The sequence below is a fragment of the Crocodylus siamensis genome, chromosome 10 (genome assembly GCF_052110815.1).
Source record: "Crocodylus siamensis isolate JL-2025a chromosome 10, ASM5211081v1, whole genome shotgun sequence".
Lineage (NCBI taxonomy): Eukaryota > Metazoa > Chordata > Crocodylia > Crocodylidae > Crocodylus > Crocodylus siamensis.
Window position 1 is genome coordinate 17787465 of NC_143404.1, and position 23479 is coordinate 17810943.

A 23479-nucleotide genomic window follows, 5' to 3' on the forward strand; every position below is an offset into this window, starting at 1 on the left:
TTCCAGCTTGACTTACTTTCCAATGGAAACTGGCATGATCTAGTTTGAATCCTCCTCCCCGCCATGCCTATGCAAATCATATGCCCTAGTTGCCTTTTTGCCAAGCCAATACAATTCTTATAATGACTGCAAATGAGGGAAATAGCCTCACTCTAAATAGGAAAATTAGGAAAGCTTCAGTTCCGTAGCACATCTGGAATACTCCTAATTCATTCCTTCAGGCAAAGGGCATCTAGTTTTTACCTGGAAGCTAGTTTGTTCTTTTCTTTTCTTGACCTTGGTCTAGCAGTTAAGGGTAGTTCACTGACTGGTGTCAGGTCACTGATCACCTTATTCAGTTTCCTTAACTCATTGCCGATCTGGAGAAGCTTTTTAGGGTTGGGAGTTAAGTCTTCCACATCAGTCCTCCGTGACTTCTTCACTGCATATTTTCCTATTTTGAATACACAGAAGACTTTATTGTAGCATTCAAATATGAAGATATGCATATAAGTTATATTCTTAATCCTTGCCCATTCATCACCAAAGACCCAAAGTTCAACTTTTGGCAGGTCCTCCAAGTTTTTGCAATGCAAAAAGGACAGCTGAATAATCAGGCATAAACATCAGTATGTTGAGAATCAGGATAGCAGCACATACCACACATCAGGACCAAAACGGATCCACAGTTATGGTTAGTATGAAGGTGCTAGTGAAGCTAACCGTTCAGTTCCAAAGCACCTTCCCAATAGTCCAATCCCTCCGTCTCACTGCCATGATCAATTTATGCCAAGAAGTAGAACAATCCATTGACTCCATCTGTTTCCCGCTCCACGCAGACAAAAGAGGAGGTAAAGGGCTAGAACAACCATAATTTTAAATAAAAGTGACCTTAAGCTAAACACATGGCCAGTTCAGAGGTCAGCCAACTCCTTCTGGACATTTTTAAGGATATTTCTGCATCTATGCTATTCCATTTATAACACAACTTTTCTTGCCCAGTTGAGCTTTACCAGAAGCATGTACATATAAGGCAGGATCTTCATTCCTTAAGACTATCTATTATTACTGCACTTTCATTCTGAAGTTATATGGAAAACAAATGTTACTTTCAGGCAAGTAACCCATTTATTACTAAAGTGACAAAACCCTCTATAGGTATATTCTTTGGGGGGAATTAATATTTATGATCACCTGTTTGAAGTATCAGGTGGACAACAAACAAACAAACAAACAAACAAACAAACAAACAAACAAACAAACAAACAAACAAACAAACAAACAAACAAACAAACAAACAAACTTTAAACAAACAAACAAACAAACAAACAAACAAACCTCACAGGTTCTGCAGCTTCTGGATGATGCCAACAGAGCTCACTACCTTACAAGCTAAAAGGGCAGCTTGATATACAAAGTCCTTGAACTATGCTGCCTCCATGCGGCCACTGTCGTGCAGCACATCCCTACCACTTGCTTCCATTCCACTCACACCAGATCCTGGATAGGAGGCAATGGAGCCAGGTAAGCGCACATCTCAGGCTGAAAGCTGACCTGGTACACACTCAGCAGTTAGCACGGCCTCCACGGGTGAGTGTTAAGATTTAGGCAGTAGGTGGCTACACTGCCTTGTTTCTAAGATTTAGTGCACGTTGAACAGAAGCAAATGGACGCAGGAAGCATTGTGGCTATGCTCCTACAAAGACATAACAATGCAGGCATGCCCTGTGTCACCCCTCTGAATATATTTGAAACTTGTATGATAAGTAGAAAGCATGAATTCCAAACCAGGACACAGGTACTAATTACATTTGCTAGTGATACAGATTTATGGCAGTTTGCCATACCAGTTGCATTTGTCTTTGGTACAAAAATAAACAACTGCATTAAATGAGCACGTATTTACTTTAGACAATGATGCTTTACAAGTTCTCTCACATTTAAATAGGCAAAAAAAATTTGCATTTTATTTAGGGAAGAATAGTAAGTAACAGATCCAATGTTTCATCTAAAACCCAGACGCGGACACCAAAAGAGCTAGCCTAAAAGGACAAAAGTTCTCAAGGGAATGTTAGAATTAGGCAAGTTGCTCCCTTAAAAAACTGCTAGCAGAAGGTAGCGCAAAACAAAGAATACCCACACCCAGAACTCCATTCCCAAAGTCATCTGTCCTCGCCAGCATCAGTTATTTTGGAAGCGCTACAAAGTTGGCATGTCCACAGCCCCACCCCAGCCCACCCCAAGAAGCAAAACAAAAACAACAACAAAACAAAAAACCCCACTTTGCTGTCTGTCCTGTTTTGGCATCTCAAGTAAAGGGTCATCCGCATGTTAGTCCTGCACGCAGTTTACTCTAATACTTCAAACAGCACTAGATCTGCTTCTTAGCATCCAGAGGCAAAAATCAGATTCATGACTAAGTTGTGACATTAACAGTATTGCACTGAGACTATTCACCGTCTCTGCAGAGAGAATTTAGGAGTTACAATTTTCAATGAATCCACTTTTCTCTTAAGGGAAACCATACTAAAGTTACTACTGTATATTCACGAACCCTTTCTTGGCCACATTACAGAAAGCAATTAGCCAAGTAACAGGAGGTATACTGTTTTAATGGATTTCTCCTCAGGCACCAAAACAAGATCTCTCACTCATTTCACATAAGGGAGTTAGGGGACTCGGAGGTGTCAGCATGAAAAGACTGGCTACTGGGAAGGTACTCTTACCATGATGGAGTCCATTTTTCTGATACATATTACTTGGTAATGTATCTCGATTCCACTCAGATGGCCTCAGCATTCTTTCTTGTTGAGATGTAGTCAGTTGTTCACTATATTCCCAAAAATATCTTCTTTTGCCTCTTTTCCGGCAAGATACTGCAGTCATTTCTTTCAAGTCTTCCACAGAATCATTTTCATATCCTAGAGATTAAAGTTGCACTGATCATTTCTTTAGAAGCTCAGCAAGGATGGAAACAATTTATAGGTGCCGGAGCAAACATTCTAGAAACGAAAGTGTGATAAAACTTCAAGCTACACAACTAATTGGTTCCGTACTACTGGGGCCACGTCTTTGGCTTTCTACAGTTGGGATCTGTCCTAACTCCAGTGTCAAGCCAACATTACACCAGTAATAGTTGGAACTGGGGAGAAGATCTACTACATCAAGAGGCCTCTTTTCTTCTAGCCCTACTTTCCTTCCCCACCCATCATCTCTTCAACCCTTAGAGAACCACCTTTTGCTTGCCTCATTCTTTTCCCATCAATTTTCAGAACACTCTCCAGGTCTCCCTTATTTCTTAGATTAACATCCTATCCCACAGTAAAAGTTTAAAACAAAAAGCATACTAAGAACTAACAAGATCCTCACTATCAAATCAATCCAGAGCAATAATTTTGCATTATGTACATACTCTTTAAAAGCCTGGGAAAAATAAATCATCCTGGCAGCATGCCCTGAAGGTCAAATTAACCAACTCTGTCAGAGCAATGGAAGACAGTTCTAGCCAGGATAGGAGGCTCTTTGTTCAAGACTAGCTGCCATCAGCCCACCTCTTTGTCTGAATGGAAAGGAGCTTGGCTCAAAGTGCTCAATCCCACGCCTGTGCCTTTTAGAGCAAAAAAACCGGGGAGTTAAATAATCCAAAGTACAGAGACAAGACAATAGTTATATTAGAATGCAATTTGTGTATGATAAAATTAAAGACATTAAGAAGTGTTTGCACTGAAATGATACCATCATCCCATCATGTTGCAAAACAGAGTACTGTTTTCCAACTTTTTTCCTCAACAAATTAAAAAAAAATGCTTAAAATCCAAATAAACGAAGGTCTAAAATGCATGTAATGTATTAAAATAATTAAAAATGAATGTAAACAATATCCAAGTACTACAGATTTGCTGCCAAATTTTTAAGAAAGTCAAATCACTAAGGAGTGTCAGAAGTCACTGACTAAACACTTGGAACTAGAGTTTAAGTATGTAATCAACTTCTTAGAGCAGCAGCAGCTTCTACAGAAGGAGAAAATAAATTTTCTTCATTTCAGTTTATTCAGCTTATTCAGCTCAATGGTTAAACCATTTGAACTTGAGAAACTGCACAGTACTTAAAGAAAAAAAGAAAAAGAAAGCATTTCCCTCTTTCCTACTATGAATAAAAATCAGGTACAAAGCCAAGATATTAGTTCTAAAATCTGGAAAGACCAGAAATACACCATTCGTTTGACTAATTTCAGATTAACAGACCAGTTTAAAATGCAAAACACTTTTTGCTAAATTTACTTTACCTCTAATATATAACACTAACAGTAATTTTAATTAAAAAGCCAATCTGAGGCACTGTTTGTCTCAGCTTTTCCAGTCTACATAACTGTGTAAAGTAAATTTATCTAATTGGGACAGAATAGGATACAGGAGTATCATGAGCAGGTCTAGGGAACTGATAATTCCCCTCTATATGGCACTGGTGAGGTCGCAGATGGGAGTACTGCATCCAGTTTTGGGCACCACACTTCAAGAGGTATGTGGATAACCTTGAGAGGGTTCAGAAGAGGGCTACTCATATGGTTGAGGGCCTGCAGGTAAGACCCAATGAAGACAGATTGAGGGATCTGAATCTCTTCAGCCTCTGCAAGAGAAGGCTGAGAGGTGACCTTGTGGCTGCTTCATCATGGGGGGTCAGCAGGGAATATGGGATATTGTTTACCAAGGCGCCCCTCGGGGTTACTAGAAATAATGGCCATAAACCTGTTCTCCTTCAGTTTTGATTGGACACTAGGAAGAAATTCTTTACAGTAAGGGTTGCCAAAACACTGAATGGGCTTCCAAGGGTGCTGGTGCTTTCCCCTTCCCTGAAGATGTTCAAGAGGAGATTAGATGGGCATCCAGCTAGGGTTACCTAACCCCAGTGCTCTTTCCTGCCTGGAGCAGGGGGTCAAACTCAATGATCTACCAGGTCCTTTCCAAGTCTAGAAATCTATGAAATCTATGTTATTTTTAGCTTTGCTGAATTCTTTAATTACAAGTTTAGGATGAGTAGATAGATAGATAAAGTATCATTAAACAATCAGGCCTTACCTCCCCCAAGGTCCCGACTTTCAAAACAACCCCCTAACCTTGTCATCAGAAGCAGACATCAAGAGGGATGCAGCCTTGCCTTAACAGCAGATGCAAAACCTGTCAAGCATTTCTACTACTACAAAAAACCACAACCTGCCCACAACAAGCCCATCGGAACCCCTGGATTATAAGACATTTGGGGATATGCACGCGGAGATCACTTCTAGTGCACTAAATTATCTAATGCAAACCATGTGGATGAAACCAAACTAAAACTATGCAGAGTGAATGATCACAGGTAAAAAAAAGAAAAAAAAAATGAAAAGAGACATGACACTTTTCACAGAACTACCACTCACTTTCTAAACTCACTGTCCGTAAGCTCAAGGACAACATACCTGCGAAAGGTAACTCTGGGAACAAAAATTATAAATGTACCAAGGACTAAGCACTGGCATAGCATGCCATGCAGTCCGACTCCTGCTAATCTTTGTGCCTGCTTTTTCCCCCAGACCTAATGAAGGATGCTCAGCATTTGAAACCTTGCCTATGTCTATCGCAACCATGCAGTTGGCCCAGTGAAAATCCCTGCCTCTTAAATATCATTAACTTTTTCACTATTTACCAATAAGGAACAGAGATACAGAAATTAAGGCTAATCCCCAAGACTATACTGAGCTGGTGGCTCAGCAATGGAACATGGATCTCTTGAGTCTCTGCAGAAAAAAAAAATAAAATAAAATAAAAATCACAAAACCTAAAGCAAAACTCACAAAAATCCAAGCCCAAGTACATCTGTAAAGCTCATCCTGCCAAAATGACTGTTCTTACACAAACCCCCAAGAAAATTCATATTGATTAGGGTCAACACATCAAAGATCTGGCCCACAGCGCTGCCTGTGGGTTTCAGACCAGTGCACCGCATGCAGCATGTGCCAGTTCCTGCAGCCTGTACTGGCCTCAGCCCCCCACACACTGTATATGGTGCGTGGAACCCATCTGGCACAGGCTGCACAAAGAGAAGGGTTCAGGGGCTGAACCTGCACATGCTGCACGCAGCACATGCTGTCCATGGTGCTCATACTGGACCAACCCTGCTCACTGGATCTGGGGTTGATCCAAAGTCAGGCCCTTAGACTGGCCTCATGTCAAAGCCAGTGTCCAGGACTGGTCTGGCATGGACACAGCATACATGGAGCAGATGCGTGTTCCAGACTGGCTCCACGCACTGTATGTAGCATGCACCCCAGAATGGCCCATTGCACCATGCACTGCATGCAGGGCTGGTCCAAGGCACGTGCTGTCTGTGGCACTTGCACCAGAATGACCCTGCAAGCTGGCTTCTGTACTTGGGGCCAGCCTATGGGCCCAATCCAGCTTGCAGACCAGCCCCACACCCCTCATCTGGCACACAGGATCAAATGAATTTAACACCCCTGGGTTAGAGGAAAAAAATTAAGAATACCCTCTCCTAAACACCTTTTTAAGGATCCAATACACTCCAAGGGTTTATACTGGGTAATTACAAGGGAACAAAAAACGTAACTTGTGATTCATAGATTTGGACAAGGAATACATAAGTCTGCAGACAGCCATCTATGCCTGGTCTTCCAACAAAGATATTTAGGAACTTGACACACATTTTCAAGTCAGCAGATCCCTACCCTTGTTGGGACTAAAGCCTCAGATGAGCTGCCAGAGCTTGCTACTTTCCATTCAAATCAAACATTCTAGTGTGGCAGGGAGTTCTGGTTATGCAACAGTGCATTTCATCCTAATATAAGTAAAGAGAAAACAGGCAGCTGTGATGCGCCAGTTCTCAGTATTATAGTAAGAGTGCCAAAAATGGTACGCATTTGTTTAGGGACTAGTATCTTAGGCCTAATATGCGAATACTGGAAGAGAATAGGGAGGATTTCTGTTTATGATGATTCCTACCCTAGGTTGCCTCTGCTGTACAGCCAGCCTGAGTCCCATACATCACATGCTTTTTTTCCCCCCACTGCAAACTCCAGCAAACACTGCATACCATCCCAAAGTGTCCAAACTCCTCAGTACACAGAAATAAGGCAACCCTATGCTGCTCTGGAAAGGATAATGTAACTGTAGCTAGCTATAGCCATCAATTCCCAAACCAGAACTTGATGTACTTAAATTATCAGATTATCCTTCTCTCTGCCACTAATGGAGTTCACTAAAGGCATTCTGTTGCAATGACCTAGTGATGAGGGTGAAACCTCAAAGTCCTGATACTCAATATGGGGAGAGAGTTTCAGGATGCCATTTAAACAATGGAAAACTAAAGGAGGCAGAAAGCTATTATTTTATCATCTCTTCAGATGATCCCATACTCCACACACTTGCAAAAAAGTGCAGGAGGAAGTAGGGAAAATAAGATGAAATCAGCTATATGGAAAATGCACACAATAGGAAGTCAATGAGAGTTAGTGTTCTTTGTCCTTGCACCTTAGCTCTAAATCCAGCTCTCTGCCTTTGATGTTAGTACAACAGAATTTGTAAATACTTCTGCTCATTCCCAGGCCCTTTTCTGAAGTATTTTCACCAATAAAGGAGGAAAAAGGTACAAACAAAACCCTGGTGTAGCACACTCAGTGGTTTAATCTTCAATTCAACAGCCCAGGCAAAGGGCCTTCATTTACTTGAAATTTTAGTGAGTTTATTATATAGGTCAAGCAGCAATTTTGTTTCCCCAGTTACTGTGCTGCTACATGCAGGAATACTCGCAGTTAATAGAAGGCAGAAGGGGCTCCTTGCCAGCATAAAACAAACTTTCAAAGAAAGTAAATTATTAATGTATTACCAGAGTAAAATCCCAGCAATAAAATTAACCACCTTTTCAAGATTACTGGTTTTCCCCATGTATAATATGCAATATGCCTCAATCCTCTAATGCACCTAGCCAAATCAAGCGCCACCACCCAAAAGTATTATAATAGCAGAAGCCACTCAAAACTTCAGAAAAAGAAGAATAAGTTCACTTCTGTATGGAACGCTGTCAAGAAGGTAATGTTTTAAGATACTTGCATATGTACATTACAAGCCTTTAAAATGAATACAAAGTAACATAAGTATATTTTGTATAAAGTCCTTGCTAATGAGGCAGCTATACCCTAAAATTTTCATCATCAGACATCAGCATCCTTAACTTGAACTGCTGATTTAAAAGTGATGCCCCTCCCTCAGAACACAGATGCTTATTCTACACTGGAAGGACTGTATAAAATGTGATTATAGCTAAGAATTAGTTTAATTATTCTGCACGGTTTTTAATACAGTAATGGTTACTCCATATCACTTTCCAGAAGAAGACTGTTCTGTTAATTTTATAATTACATTTTCTATTTGCACAGGAGACTGTGGAGACTGAGCTCCAATCTCATTCATTTTTGTGATTGCCAATAAATGGGCCAATTAGGGGAAGTTGAGGGGTTAGGGACGATCATGTACAGTGGCTCAGTAGGATCTAGGAAAAAGGTAATAACTGATTTAATGTGTCCTGTTAGGACTCGCATACCCCATCAATATGTTGAAAAAAACAGGGATGGAAAAAAAAAATACAAGTAGGGTCCTGCAATTAGAACAGGATGAGAGTCAAGAATCCTGAATTCTCTCTGTGCTTCTATTACTAATGTTATTGCATGATCTTAGGTCAATAGTTTAACATCTCTGTGAAAAGGAAGGAATACCTGTCTTGTAGGGGTATAGTCAAGCTTCATAAGTGAACGTCTGAAAAGAGTTTTGGAACCCAGGGATAAGAGGTACCATGTAAGGGCAAAGTGTTACCATACCCCAAAAGTATATTTTCCACAAGATTTCCTGGGGAGATGCAAAGCTGCCCAGCTCCAGCTAGCCAAGAATTTAAAGTACCTGGTTCAGAGAAAGTATCACTAATGTCGTCATCTTTGTCATCTTCATAATCTTCCTCCTCATCATCGTTTTCAGACAACTCGTGCTCACTGCCAAATCCTTCATCATGGTCTTCATCTTCAACATCCTCCTCATCCTCGTCCTCCTCTTCAGGGTCTCCTTTGATTGACTGTTCACCCAAGCCATCTGTGACAAAAAGAGAATAATTGTGCTCTTCTTTCTTCTGTGAAGAATCTGGCGCGCACGTACTGGCAGAAAGGCTGCTCTCCCCCACAATTAGCCCAGGAGTTTCCTGGGGTGCGTTGAGGAGCAGTTCCTGAGTCTCTTTAAAAGGCAGAACAGGAGGAGGAGTGCTAGGAGTCTGAAGGGAGTCTACCACTTTCCTTTCTTGTCTCTTTGCCACAGCTCCACAGTAGCAGGTGTTTTCTTTTGCTGCATCTGCATGGGCCTGGCTCAACACCGGTCTGCTCTGTGGCAATGGATTGATCTTTACTTTTGCTTTTTTAACATAGTCTTTACATTCAACGTGAATGTTCACCTTCTCATTAGTGTACGTGTTGGTCTTCACCATGATTTGTGTGCTTGACGTGGGCTTGCTCGCTTTTTGAACACAGTCTGACAAAGGCGCCTCAGCCTGAACATTTTTGGAGGAACAAACTGGGGCTGCTGCTCTGCTTGTGATCTTTTTGCCAGGTAGCAGAGAAGTTAGTGTGTTCTGTTTTACACTAAAAAGTGAATCCGAATAATAAAGTGAATCTGAGACAGGTTGAGAGTCTTCACTGTTAAGCTGGGCCAAAGTTGGAGTTTTACTTATCACCTCTTCATCTTGGTATGGGCTTGAAAAATCATCAAGGCCAAGATAATCCACTTCTTTTGTTCCCCAAATGTCACAGCTGGTTAGTTTGGTATACTTGGTTAGATCTTCACAGTATGTGTCCCACTGCTCCCAGTTTGAGGCAAATGCTTCATTACCCAGAATGTCTGTAAAAGACTCCAGGTTCTCAATGTCTTTGCAGTCCTCCATAGAAAGGAAGTTGTCTCTGGAGCTCTGCTGACAGTCCATTTCTCTGTCCTGTGCACAATAAGACAAGTTAACAAGATATATTTTAGGGAAATGGGCTTCCATTTAAGCCAGCAATACTGGGAAATGACAGACAGTATGTGAGACTTTTTTCTCTTATAATGATACAATGTGACTCCATGTACCTCAGCTTTTAGCTAAAGCATTTTCTTGGGGCAAGGCTGAAACCTAGTTTCCATGCTTCAACAGCTTTAGGCTTCTCTACTGAAACTGCCAAAGATACCAGCCAACTGTGGCAAGATTTTTTTGTATGGTGTGCATGCCTGACCACTAAGAACTGGACTCAAACCAACAATTCATTTAGTGTATGAAAGAGCCATCAGATGAAAACTACTTTCCTCTCAACTGGCCTACGTCAGATTTGTACACATAATGAAGAGATAAAAGACTCTATACATCTGCCTTTATCAATCCTAGGCCATTTAGATCCTGGAAAACTTTATTCTATCCAAATCTGTGAAATAATGTATGAAGGTGATCACTATTACCTGGGCAATGGGAAATGCTTATGTTGAAAAATATTAAGGAGTCAATGTTTCAGTTCTGTTCTGCTTTTTTTAGATGATGTAACACCTGTTACAAGAGCAGCTACACTCTTTGAGTTTTCAGCTTTCAAACACCATTCCCCAGCAGCAGTGCAACTATTTATTAGGGCTGTGTGAAGCTTCAGTTCGTGATTCAATTCGGAGAAGATTCAGCCCAATTTGGAGGCCAAATCTCTGAATCGAAACGCTAGAAGCTTAAGTTTCCAAATCGATCCAGAAAAGATTCAGAGGGCAGTCTTTATGGGGAAACAGAAAAACTTAGAAAGAGGGAGGGGGAACAGGGTGGGGAGAAGAAGCGAAAAGGACTGACATCTCTAGCTGGCCAGTGACTGACTTCTCTCTGCCAGTCTCTACCAGAGGTGCAGGGCCCCAGAACGCCAGGCCTTGACAGCTGGCAGGCTTCATGGCTGCAGCAGGGCCTAGCAGGCCTGCAGTTTTCACCCCCCTGTGCCTTCCATACACCATGTTAGCTACATCAAGAGTTTTGCTTGTCATAGATTCATAGACACTAGGGCTGGAAGGGACCTCAGAAGATCGAGTCCAGCCCCCTGCCCCAGGGGCAGGAAGTCAGCAGGGATCATAGGACCCCACCAAGATAAGCATCCAAATGTCTCTGGAAGGCATTCAAAGTGGGCACTTGAACTACCTCCAGCACCGGTCTACTCCAAACCTTGGGGACTCAGACGGTAAACAAGTTCTTCTTTATGTCCAGCCTGAATTGGTCGCAGTCTGGTTTGTGACTGGTCAACCTTGTCATCCCTTGGGACGCTCTGGTTCCCCCAGGTCCTGGTAAGTACCCCGATAAACTTATAGGTGGCTATCAGGTCACCCCTGAGCCTGAGATTTTTCAGGCTGAAGAGCCCCATGGCTCTCAGCCTCTCATCGTAAGGTCTGTTTTCCTGACCTCTGATCATGTGCATGGCTCTCCTCTGCACTCTCTCAAGCTTCTCCACATCCTTTTTGAACTGTGGAACCCAAAACTGGACGCAGTACTCCATCTGCAGCCTCACCAAAGCTGAGTACAACGAGAGAATGACATCCTGGGATTTCTTGCAGGCCAGCGTTTTGCTCCCTTTATTAGCTGCAGCATCACACTGAAGGCTCATGTTCATCTTGTGAAGAATCATGACCCCCAAGTCCCTTTCATTCGTAGTGCTAGCCAGTGTAGCACTGCTGAGCCTATAAGCATGCTGCAGGTTTTTCCTCCCAAAGTGGAGGACCTTGCATTTGGTGTTAAACACCATCAGGTTCTCATCCGCCCAATTCCTGAGCCTGTCAAGGTCTGCTTGGATCACCCTTCTGTCCTCAGGTGTGGATGCTTTACCCCAGAGTTTGAGGTCATTGGGGAACTTGGCCAGTCTGCTTTCAACACCAATGTCTACATCATTAATGAAGATGTTAGATAGTATAGGCCCTAGGACAGATCCCTGAGGGACCCACACTGTTCACAGGGCACCATGACAATTGACTTCCATCAACCACCACCCTTTGGGTCCTACTGTGGAGCCAATTCCCCAGCCAGCGGATCATGGTGAGGCCAAGGCCCCAGTTAGCCAGTTTTGCCAATAGGGTGATCATGGGATATCAGATCAAAGGCTTTTTTAAAGTCAAGATATATAACATCAATCTCTTCTCCCTTGTCCAGGTGATAGGCCACCTAGTTATAAAAAGGAAATGAGATTGGTCAAGGAAGACCTACCTGCAACAAACCTGTGCTGGCTATCCCTCAGGATGTTGCCATCAGCCAGTCTGTTAAGCAGTCTGAGGTGCAGTTTCCCAGAAAACCCTGCACTAATCACCCTGAAACCTGGCAGGCTTCATGCCCTCAGCAGAGGCTACCATCCCTGCAAGTTTCATCTAAATCAGCCCCAAAACCACCAAGTTATAGATATTTAATTGATTCCCCATTATACTCTATGGCTGAATCTCTGAAGCGGCTCCAAATCAAATTTGGCCAAATTGGGAAAGAAAATCGGAAAAACAAAACAAAAACTATTCAAATCTCTGAATCGAATCACTGGCATCCAAATCAGCCAAATCCGAATCGAATAGTTCCCTATTCATATAGGCCTATCATTTACTCAATTCAAAGCTTTTGTATATCTTACAGTCTAAGGCCCCTGAAGACCTCTAGATTTACAAACCTTCTTTTGAATAGATATTACTGTTGCTAGTCTGGTGGCTGAGGTAAGGAATGGGCAGTAATGAATAATCAATCGCCCCCTCATTTTTCTAGGAATTTAGAGCGCAGCCCAAGGTAAAAGTCAGATAAACAAACAAACAAACAAGATTACTTACCAGTTCATACATGAAATCTGGATCTGAACTGTTTGCCAGAAGATCTGTGCTCATCAGCGTCTGTTCTGAAAACGTATGGCTCCGAAAGGCATCCCCAAAAGGAGGGTCCATTCCACTCACACTGGGCTACAACAAAATCATTGGAATTTTTTTTTTTAAAGAAGCTCTAAAACAGTTAAATATCCCCTCTCCAAAGATCTCTCTCATTACCTCAGCAGAACTTAACAGAGATTTCATGTTTCCATAAAGAGACCATTTTAAAGATTGCTACATTACAAGTAAAACTTTCCCAAGACTTATTTCACTTGAACAGCCTTTAAACTTGCTCTGTACTTGCATTTGGAAAAAATGTTTTCGATAAACAAACACACATAATATCTTAAACTGTTAAATCATATTTTCTCAGCCAATTAGTGACATTCAGTGCTTTCACCTACAAGAGACACTGACATTTGTATCCACTGTAGCTGCTAGACAGTTGCTCATTCATTCTTTTTCAGCTGGTCAAAATCCTTATTTGTTTAGCAACCTTAGTGATACTTGAGCATTTTTAAATGTGGCAGACCAATATACCTGGGCATAGTCAGTACTCCTAAGAGCAGCCACTATCACAACCTTGCATCCCCAGCAGGCTTTACTTCCAATTTGCAATACTCCCTGCTTTTCTAGTTCTGGCAGCTTTTCCTTTCAGTCTTAGCCAGAAGAGCCTGCTATTTTTTTTTTAGTTCTGGGTAGAGAACATACAAAAAACCCTCAATTTATTTGTAATGGATTTGTTCCATCTGCTAAGAAGGCAGCAGGGCTTTGTGTAGAATGATTCTGCAATTAGATTAGGATTGCTAGCCACACAAAAACTTTAGTGGCGTAACAAGACCATTTGCTGCTTTCACCTTATTTTTAAAATCTTGGTCTTCATGAGATCCCATGACCTCCTGAAACTAATGAGCGGTAAGAGGAGAGGATGCACTGTGTTACTCAAAGGCTCAGTCAGTCTACTGGTGTGTGAATCACTGCAGTAATAAGAGGCTGTCCTCCACTAGTCTCATCAGGAAGACAACTCTGCTGAATCCTGCTGTGTGACAGACTACACAACTAGCAGCAGCACAGTTCTCATCTTAAACATCAGCAGCATCCCAAAAATGCTATGGCACTTTTAGACTCAAGTCCGCAGTAAGGATAAATGTATATTATAGCAGCCCACTGTCCCTTGAGAATCCACAGTAGGCTACAGAATTGTCAGAGAACTAGACTAATTATTTCCTATTGATGTGTATGAATGCATAGCCACTAGATGGGTTAGTCTCAAAACCTACAGCCAGTTAGAAAGGTGAACTGGAAAAATGGCAGTCATGGCAGTTTACACTGCAAACAAGTTGCTGTTATAAGCCCGATTTCTCCACCCTTTCTAAGATCACAAAAGGATATACTGTTCTCTAGACTGGCAGAACAAATCAGGAGTCAAGGCAGAATCAATCTACTTGCAAAGGGAAAAGCATTTCTGAATCACAGATACTAAGGGAAAGGTGATGTTTGTTGGAAGAGTTAACTGTTTTAACATGTGATGATGCTGATGGGAAAGTATTAGCATGTTTCACCAACTTATCAGCCCATGCAGATATGATGGAAGCAAGGAAAAGAAAGAGGCTAAAAAGAGGAAGGTAGGTTGAGCACCCTTCTATAAAGAACTCTAGGAGTCATCAAGCCTGGGGAGAAGGCTTGAGCTTTAAATTCTGTTCTCCTACTGGTGATTATGATTTTACAAGGTGATATCCCAGCAGGGGGAGAGGTTGAACGCTGACTTCTGGACTTCATGCTCAGAGTAGACCAGAAGGACATGTTACTTAGTACTATTTTTTCCTCTTCTTTGGAATATTTCTTCTCTGTTGACTTCAAACTTTGCCCTGTAACTATGTTAGAGAGCGAGCTTATTAAAGTAAATACCATTGTAACACAAACCAGGCTTACCTGAGGCATTTCCAAGCCCAGATCCCCCAAGTCCAATTCCAAACTTCTTGTTTTCTTAACTTGTAGGTTTTTTTCCAGCTTTACTTCAGTGTCAGTGGGTAACATGCAACTCATGCAATGAAAGGGACTCAAGTTTAAACCTAATATATCTTCAGTTCACCCACGTGGAACTCTTCTCTTTGTAAATTTCTGTGTAAATATGAAATCAACCAAAAAAAAGTTAGAGTATCAAAGTGTTTCTTCAAGAAAAAGTTAGTACCCCATTTTGATTAATACCAAAGCAAAACCAAAAGGATCTTTCCCAGTATTGATTAATCCTCGATCCTTGTGGCAATCCTACAGACATCAATTCTCCCCAATCCTAGGTTAAATTAAAAAGCTACAGAACTCATGGAACTGAAGTCTTGCACAAACTTAACTGCTGGTTTAAGCCACTTTTTGTTGAGTCTCTAGCCTCACTGCATGCTGTCTGCATGGATGACAAGCTCTTCAGGGCAGGGACTGCCTTTTTACTTGACTATGAAGCATTTCCCTTACCACTAGGCCCATGCACAGAGCAACAGTCTTCATAAACTTGGTATCAAAGAGTCAATACATTCTCAAAGAATTAGATGCAGTTAGTCACTAAGCAGGCAGTCACCAACTATTCTGAAGTAGGTATTGAAAGTCTACTTGTTTTATTTAGTGTTTTCCCCATCCTTTCTTTATTTTTTTTTGTCCATTTTCCTCCATATTAAACTATATCCAGCAACATATAGCGGTAGAGAAGCATAGCAAGAACACCAGCCATTAAAAGAAAGGGAATCTTTCTGCTAGAAAAATGTAAAATTGGGATCCAATTCAAACCTGCCTAAGTAGGTCTGTATCCACCAAATTTATGTTAGACACAAGCAGAACAGACCAAGTTAAATTTGATTCAACTTATTCAGTAGCAATATCCCCAACATGGTATCTTCCATAGAATCACACTTTGTTAGTTCAAACACATGTCTAAATGGTCCTCTCCCATCTCTTCTTTACCTTCTGCTGTTACGCATGACAGCAGACAGACAGGAAAGCTGAACAGAGAAAGAGTGAAGTCCATCATGCAAATATCAATAACTGCAACAGTAATCAAATAGGAGTTCTCATTATATTCACCCCAAAAGCCCTGACTTCAAGGCACTTGTATCACAGATAAGTATTTGGCCAAATACTATTACCTTCCTTTTCCCAGCTCCTTTGAAGTGCACTGCCTAGCTCAGGGGGTGTCAGTGGGTACAGTGGGGTAACTGGGAAGACCCAAGGTGGTACGCACGGGTGGGCAGGGATGAAGCGCTGCCACCCACCACCCCACACTGCCACCTCCCAGGAGCAGGGCTAGGGGAAGGAGGGCAGCGGCATGCCTCTGTGGGCTGCACAAGCGTTGCCTGGCTGGCCAGATGCAGGGCAGGGTTGAGGGGGGAGCTCACATGCAGCAGCCGCTGCTGTCACCCACCACCCTGCATTGCCACTGCTCCACCACACACCACCTCCCCACTCCCTGCTCTGCATCCAGCTGCCAGGGGTGCACTTATTTAAAAAAAAATGTTGAAAAACCCTGGCCTAGCTAAGTGAGGAAAAACAAAAAAACAGCCTCACTGGAAGAATGATAGCTAAGGCTTTGGATCCATAGTTCTTCTAGTGTCAGCGGTTAAACAAACTTCAATATTTTTTAATGGAATTTTTCACTTTGTAAAGAATTGCCACCAAAAAAAATTATACCACATCCTCACATTTTTTAACTTGTTCTCTCGCTTTGAACTGCATAAGTAGCACCAAAAATGTCTTCTTACACTGGAGATGTACTTGAAAAAAAAATATCCCTCTTTAGTCATATCACAGGTAGATTAAGTGAATCTTTCCTTTGGGCACTCTTGTATATTGACTTAAAGTTGCAAGATGTCCATATCAATCGCTACAGCGAAAGAATACAAAATAAAGTTTGTGTCCTTACAAGATAAAGTGGTTTTCAAATAGCAAATCTGTACACAGAAAACAGCAAAACACAAAATAGAAGTCCACCATTATATACAACCTAAACTTTAAGCAGACAATATAGATTCTCAGTACAATAATGCAAATGCTACCAACAAAGCCATTCCCTTTAGAGCCCACATGTTAAATGAGAATGATTGCTCTGAGGAAAAACTGTTTCTGCCCTAAGTTTCCCAACAATTCCTTTTCTATTTTTGTTAAATTGATGTTTAAACTTTCAGGCAGATTAGCTTAAGGCACTAACTGAGCAATCCTTCTGTCTCAATGCAGTAAAGACTATCCAGAAAGACATCTACAGAACTAGCTTGCTCAATGCCATGAAATTTCACATTAATAAGCAAATCCATTTTGCAACCTTGTCTAATCCAGAAGCAAAGCCTTGCTCTCTAAATCAAATAACGAATGCAGAAACCCTTTTGGGATCCTTACTCCTCATTCTGCCTGTGAAAAGGGAAATGGATTTAATCTTTTAAAACCAACTTTATGCTGACATAAGCATCAATCTTGCCCTCTAAACATGCCAGCACCTAAATGAAGAACATCTGAATTGAGCAGCAAATCTCTGGCCTATCACATACAAGTTCTGATTTTTATTTTGAACACTACATACAATCCCATTACCCTTAACAAACAGGGTATAAAATACAGGGCACAATTTAGCCCAAGTGCCACTGTGATGGTTTCAAGAGCAATCTGGCACTTTCCAGAAGATACGCTTCTCTGCTTTTATGTCTTCAGTTCACGAAGTTTACAAAGGATATTAAGAAACCTCTTAAACTTTTACAAGCATAAGGGTAAAAGAAATATTTTAGTTAGAAGCTAAGAGTGTCATGCTTAAATTAATTATTCCCATATTTGACCAGGGAGAATGTCAAACCAATTGCTTTTTCTTCTAGTTTGCTTTAGGTTTTCTTAGTCTGGATTGTCATCAGAATGCTTATTTTATCATGTTAATCACATTTAGTAGAGGTGCACTAATACATATCAGTTCCATACTGGATCGGCACCAAGATGAAGAAAATTGAGAGCATGGGCAATCAGGCTTTTTTGGCTCATGTGGCTAATAATGTAGTTGGTAAGTGCTGCGTGCATGCGCGCAGCCACAGCACAGCATAGCACTGAAGTGGCCAGGAGTGCAACCAGGTTTGGCTGATAAATCTGTTGCAGGGGGGCAGATTAAGGGCCCCATGGTGAGGGAGGGAGCACAGCTGGGGCTGCCCAGCTGGGGTGGGGCAGGACGCGAGACAGAGCTCCAGCTCGTCCGGGGGGCGCAGGAAGTGGGGTAGAGGGCAAGGCAGCTCCTGCTATTGTATGCACCCCAGGAGGGCATGGGGGGCATCTGCTCCTGGATCTGCCCACAGGGCAAGGGCAGGCTGCCACTGTGGAGTAGGGCTGGCGTTGGGTTCTTCCTTGAGGGAGGCTGGGCTAGGCTGCAATCATGGCAGATGGCAGCACTGGGAGGAGGGCTGGGGGGCTAGATCCACCCCAAAATTCACCTTCTAGTGCCATGCACCCTGAGCACAGCCTGACCCAGTCCCCCACCAGCAAGAACCTGGCATTGGTCCCAGCCTGCAGCAGCAGCCCCCCCACCTTGCCTTGGGCACACATCTTTGGGCACATGCTGCCCCCTTCCCCCCCCCATGCCCTCCTAGGGTGCATGCAGCTGCAGAAACTGCTCCCCCAATGAGCCATGGCTCTATCCCATGCCCTGCCCCAGCCCAGCAGCACCTGCCCAGCCCCACTCGCTCCCTCAATGAATAAACCCCCCTCATTCTCCTTCCTTCCCCCCACAACTGGCTGATAAGTCTGTCGTCACTCTCCACACTACAGGGCTGCATATCGGCTATCAGACTGCTATCAGCCGATATGGCTAGTTTAAAAAAAAAAAAAAAAATGGCCATTGTTACCGGCCCAAAAAAAAATCTTTATCGGTGCACCCCTAACATTTAGATACACACCAACATAAAGCTTCTATGGGGAGTCTCCAGATTTTCCTGACAGATTTATAGAGGAAATAATTGCATGTAAAAATACTAACAAAGGCACAAATTTAGAACACTTTCAGAAGGATTTTGGTCTATATTGCTCTCCAGGTTTAAAACAGAGAAGGACTGTCCTTCAATGCCTTTTCAAAACTAGTATCATGTGAATCCTCAAAAAACCTTCATGCCAATCTCTTCCCCTCTACCTTGATGTTCAGGCTTACAATGAATGAACAGCCTTTTCAAGGACAGGCAAATGAAGAGCTAATGCATCAATAAACCATGGCTATTGAAACAGGTGTAAAATCAGAATTAGCAGCAAAGGAAAAGCAAGTCAAAGGATCTCATATAAGGCCCCCTTTGACTACAGAGTTCCTGAAACTATCCATCATTTGTAGCCTTTGCTTAAAACCAAGCTAGAGCACAAACAGTACTTAAATATTAGAGGTACACTGATATATCGGTTGCATATCAGATCAGCACCGATAAAAAGAAAATTAACATTGGCTATCAGTGTTTTTTGGCTGCTGCAGCTGATAATGCCACTGATAAATGCCATGTGCATTTGCACAGCCACATGGATGCAGGTGGTCAGGAATACAGCCAGGCAGCTTGGAGAGCACTGGCCTGCCAGTAAGTCCCCATAGCTGAAGTAATTCCCCATAGCCCCCACCACCCAGTGACACTGCCACAGACCCCTGCCTCCCCTGGGGCAGGGAATGGGACCCCTTTCCCTTCCCCCTGCACAAGATGCCTGCAGCTCTGTCCCACACCCAGCCCCAGGGTCCCATTCATTGCCCTGGATGGGCAGCACCTGACCCAGCCTGTCCCTTCCCTTAATCCAAGAGCCTTGATCTGCCCCACATACCCATGACCCTTCCCACCCCTAGACCTACTGGCAGGATGCTGCTCTCCAAGCTGCCTGGCTGCACTTCTGTATATTGGCTATTGGATCAGGGCCAATATGGCTGGTTAATAAAGTAGCCATCAGTATAAGCCAAGAAAGTCTTTATCAGCGCATCCCTACAAAATATGGATTGGAATGAACTAGAAGAAGCAAATCAGAACACAGAAAACTAGGGTAAACAGTTCCACTGGCAAAAATGTATTTAAGGCCACTTGCCATTTAAGACAATTCCATTAATCCCTTAAGTGAACATTAATGGATACTAGCTATTAATAACAGGATACTCTCTTTCACCTCCAAATCACTAATGGACCAGGTGGGTTGTGACCACCTCACAACTGTCTATGAAATATTAAATTTAAGACCAATTTCTAGATGTGCCTTTTTTTTTTTTAAGCACATCCCCCTCCCCTGACTTCTTTACTTGCAGTTTCAATAGAGGTGCCGAGTGAATCATGGAGATGGAACTTTTAAAGCAGATACTATAGCATCAAGGTTGCCATATAGTGCAACAGTGCACAGGGAGCTCACATTATCACTCTTTGCACTGTGTCTTCTCTCCAAATAAGATTTTAGTCTGCCAGGCTATTAATCTAGCACTCAACAGCACTATTAAATTCACTCAAAAAGAAACCCTTATAAGAAATGAACTTTGGAAACCCTGCAGAAATTTTAGTTCAATGGCTTCAAAATCTATAGCCCTCAACATCTGACACAAATTATTTGTACTACATTTATGTGCACTGTTGCTATCGTGTCATATTTTAGATGCACAATATGAAAACAGTCAAAAACCATAACTGTGTCACTTGAAAGATGTGCACGGTGCCTATCATCACAGCAACTAAGTGCTTACTTACAGTTCAAGTATATTATATAGACAATGATACATTCTCTATCATGTAAATGTGTCTTATGTCATTAATATGCCAGAGCTGCTTTTTAACAGTGGTAGGAAAATATGGATTTTCATGAATTCCTATATGAGCTAATAAATACTGTACCGAGACAAACCAATACACTGTGTGTGCACATGTATACCTGCAGCTAGTATGCATGCATGTATACGTATACATACAGTGTTCATCTCAATACAATATTTATTAGCTCACATGGGAATTCATGAAAATACATTTTTCCTCACAGTATTAATTGGGTACCCTTCCCTACAGGTCACATTTGATGGCAGAGGAAAGTCCCCCGAGACCCTCTGGGTGAAGATACAAGGGGGCTTGGGAAAAGGGGACCTGATGGTGGGAGTCTATTATAGGCCTCCCCACCAAGCGGAGGAGAGCAACCAGGCACTCTACAGTGAACTGGCCAAAGCAGCCAGTACTAAAGACTTAATTGTCATGGGTGTCTTCAACTATCCTGACATCTGTTGGGAAGATCCTTCAGCCATCTCCAGCAGATCAACCAACTTCTGGGTGACTATAAGTGACCTGTTCTTGACACAGGCTGTGGAGGGGCTGACTAGGAGAAGTAAAGCCACCCTGGACTTGGTGCTGGCCAAAGGGGAAGGTGTGGTAGACAACCTGAAGATTGGAGGTGCTCTGGGTGACAGTGATCTGATCATATTCACCATCCACTGAAAGGCTGGGAACTCTACCAGCAGAACAGAAGTCCTAGACTTCAGATCGGCAGACTTTGGTAAACTCAGGAATTTAGTTGGAAAGGCCCTTTGCAACCAGTGACTTGGGAGCTCATGAAGGATAGCACTTCCTCATGAGCTATTCTTACTGCTCAAAAAGAGGCCATCTCCATACGATCAAAAAGGGAGAGGGGCTAAGAAACCCACCTGGCTCAGAGACATTAGGGAACTTCTCAAAAATAAAAAAAGAAGCATATGTGCAATGGAAAAAATGAATCTGGATCCAGAAAAAAAGAGTACACTCATGCAGCCAGGGTCTGCAGACATGAGACAAGGAAAGCCAAGGCATCCAATGAAATCAAGCCGGTGACCGATATTAAAGATAACAAAAAATCCTTCCATCAGTATATAGGGAGCAAGAAAAGGAAAAAATATATCTATCTATCTATCTCAAGCTCCACTGTGGCACCCCCGACTGAACACAGTGATGAGGCCCACAGTTGGCCCCCATGAAAAGGCAGAGCTCCTTAATAATTACTTTGCATCAGTTTTCCTGAAACCAGACAAGAACTGGTCACCAGACCAGAGGTGCAGGGAATATGGCAATGACAGCAGTCCTCATAAAAATAAGTCCAGAACAGGTGAAGACACTCTTAGATCATTTGGACGTTTTCAAGTCAACTGGTTCAGATGACCTTCACCCTAGAGTGCTGGCCGAGCTCAAAGCAGTGCCTCTGGTGGGGCTGTTCGAGGAGAAAGGTGAATGTGGTTCCATCTTTAAGAACAGAAAGAGGGATGACCCAGCCAACTATAGACTGGTCAGACTGATAATTTTTTCAAAGATCTTCCCCAGGACCAATGTCAGGAGGCCATCAACCACAAGCTTGCATCTGGTGGGGTACTGAGAAGCAACCAGCATGGATTTGTAGAGGGGAGGTCACACCTAACAAACCTGGTGTCCTTTTATGACTACGTAAAACTAACCACCTGGACATGGGGCAGGAGGTGGACATTGTCTACCTAGATCTCAGCAAGGCCTTTGATACAGTTTCCCATGAAATCCTCTCAGTTAAGATGGAAAGTACTGGCCTAGACCAGGCTACAGTGAAGTGGGTTGGGATTGGTTGCTGAGCCAGTTCCCAACAAGTCGTAACTGATGGGGTAGCCTTCATCCTGGAAGGCCATCTCCAGTGGTCTACCCCAGGGATTAGTGCTCTTTAACATCTTTATTAATGACCTGGATGAGGGAGTGAAGAGTGCAATGATTATATTTGCGGATGATACCAAGCTGTGGCGACAAGCAGGCACATTAGAGGACAGGTCAAAGATTCAAGACGACCTTGACAGGCTGGTCCTATGGGCTGAATGAAGTCATATGAGGTTCAACAGGGACAAGTGCCAGGCCCTTCATCTAGGTAGGAAAAACCCTCACCATATCAGTGGAATGGGTGGTGGTCCACTGGCTGGCACTGTACCCGAAAAGGACCTACAGATGTCAATTGACCAGAAGATGAATATGAGCCACCAGTATGAAAGTCACCAACAGAGCAAACAGAATTCTGGCGTGTATCAGCAGGCGTGTCACCAACAGGTTCAGAGAGGTACTCCTTCCCCTTTATTCTGCATTGGTGAGGCCACAGCTGGAATACTGTGTCCAGTTCTGGGCACCACACTTCAAGAAGGATGTGGACAAGCTCAAAAGGGTGCAGAGAAGGGTCATCCACATGATCAAGGACCTAGCAGACAAGCCCTATAAGGAGAGGAAAGACTTCGGGATCTGGGTTTGTTCAGCCTGAGCAAAATAAGCCCGAGAGGTGACTTGATAGCTGCCTACAAATATGTAAAGGGAGAATACCAGGATCTAGAAGAACAACTTTTCAAAAAGGCCCCCCTCGGGAAGACGTGGACCAATGGACACAAGCTAGTCAAGGAAAAGCTTTGGCTGGATGTAAAGAAAAACTTATTTTCCACACAGGTAAAAAATCTGTAACACTTCCAGCCGAGGTGGTGCAGTCGCCATCTCTGGTGGTCTTTAAGAGGAAACTGGACAAATACCTCGTTGAGCTCATTTGAGCCCAATCACCTCCTTCCCATGGCAGGGTACTGGACTTGATGATTTTACAGGTCCCTTCCAGTACTCCTTTCCATGATTCTATGATTAAAAAGCAGT

The 23479-nt window shown here is 42.7% G+C and overlaps 1 protein-coding gene across 1 annotated transcript in view; it reads right to left on the reverse strand.

Moving 5' to 3' along the window:
- The window catches only part of CREBRF (CREB3 regulatory factor), a 40289-nt gene that overhangs the window by 7541 nt on the left and 9269 nt on the right, over nucleotides 1-23479 (reverse strand). Inside the window, exons 2-6 of the mRNA XM_090020384.1 lie at nucleotides 14814-15002; nucleotides 12849-12974; nucleotides 8925-9996; nucleotides 2706-2900; nucleotides 244-433 (exon numbers count right to left, since the gene is read on the reverse strand). Of these exons, the coding sequence (XP_089876510.1) occupies nucleotides 244-433; nucleotides 2706-2900; nucleotides 8925-9996; nucleotides 12849-12974; nucleotides 14814-14927 (1697 nt within the window). The 5' untranslated portion in view covers nucleotides 14928-15002. The remainder of the gene's footprint in view (nucleotides 1-243; nucleotides 434-2705; nucleotides 2901-8924; nucleotides 9997-12848; nucleotides 12975-14813; nucleotides 15003-23479) is intronic.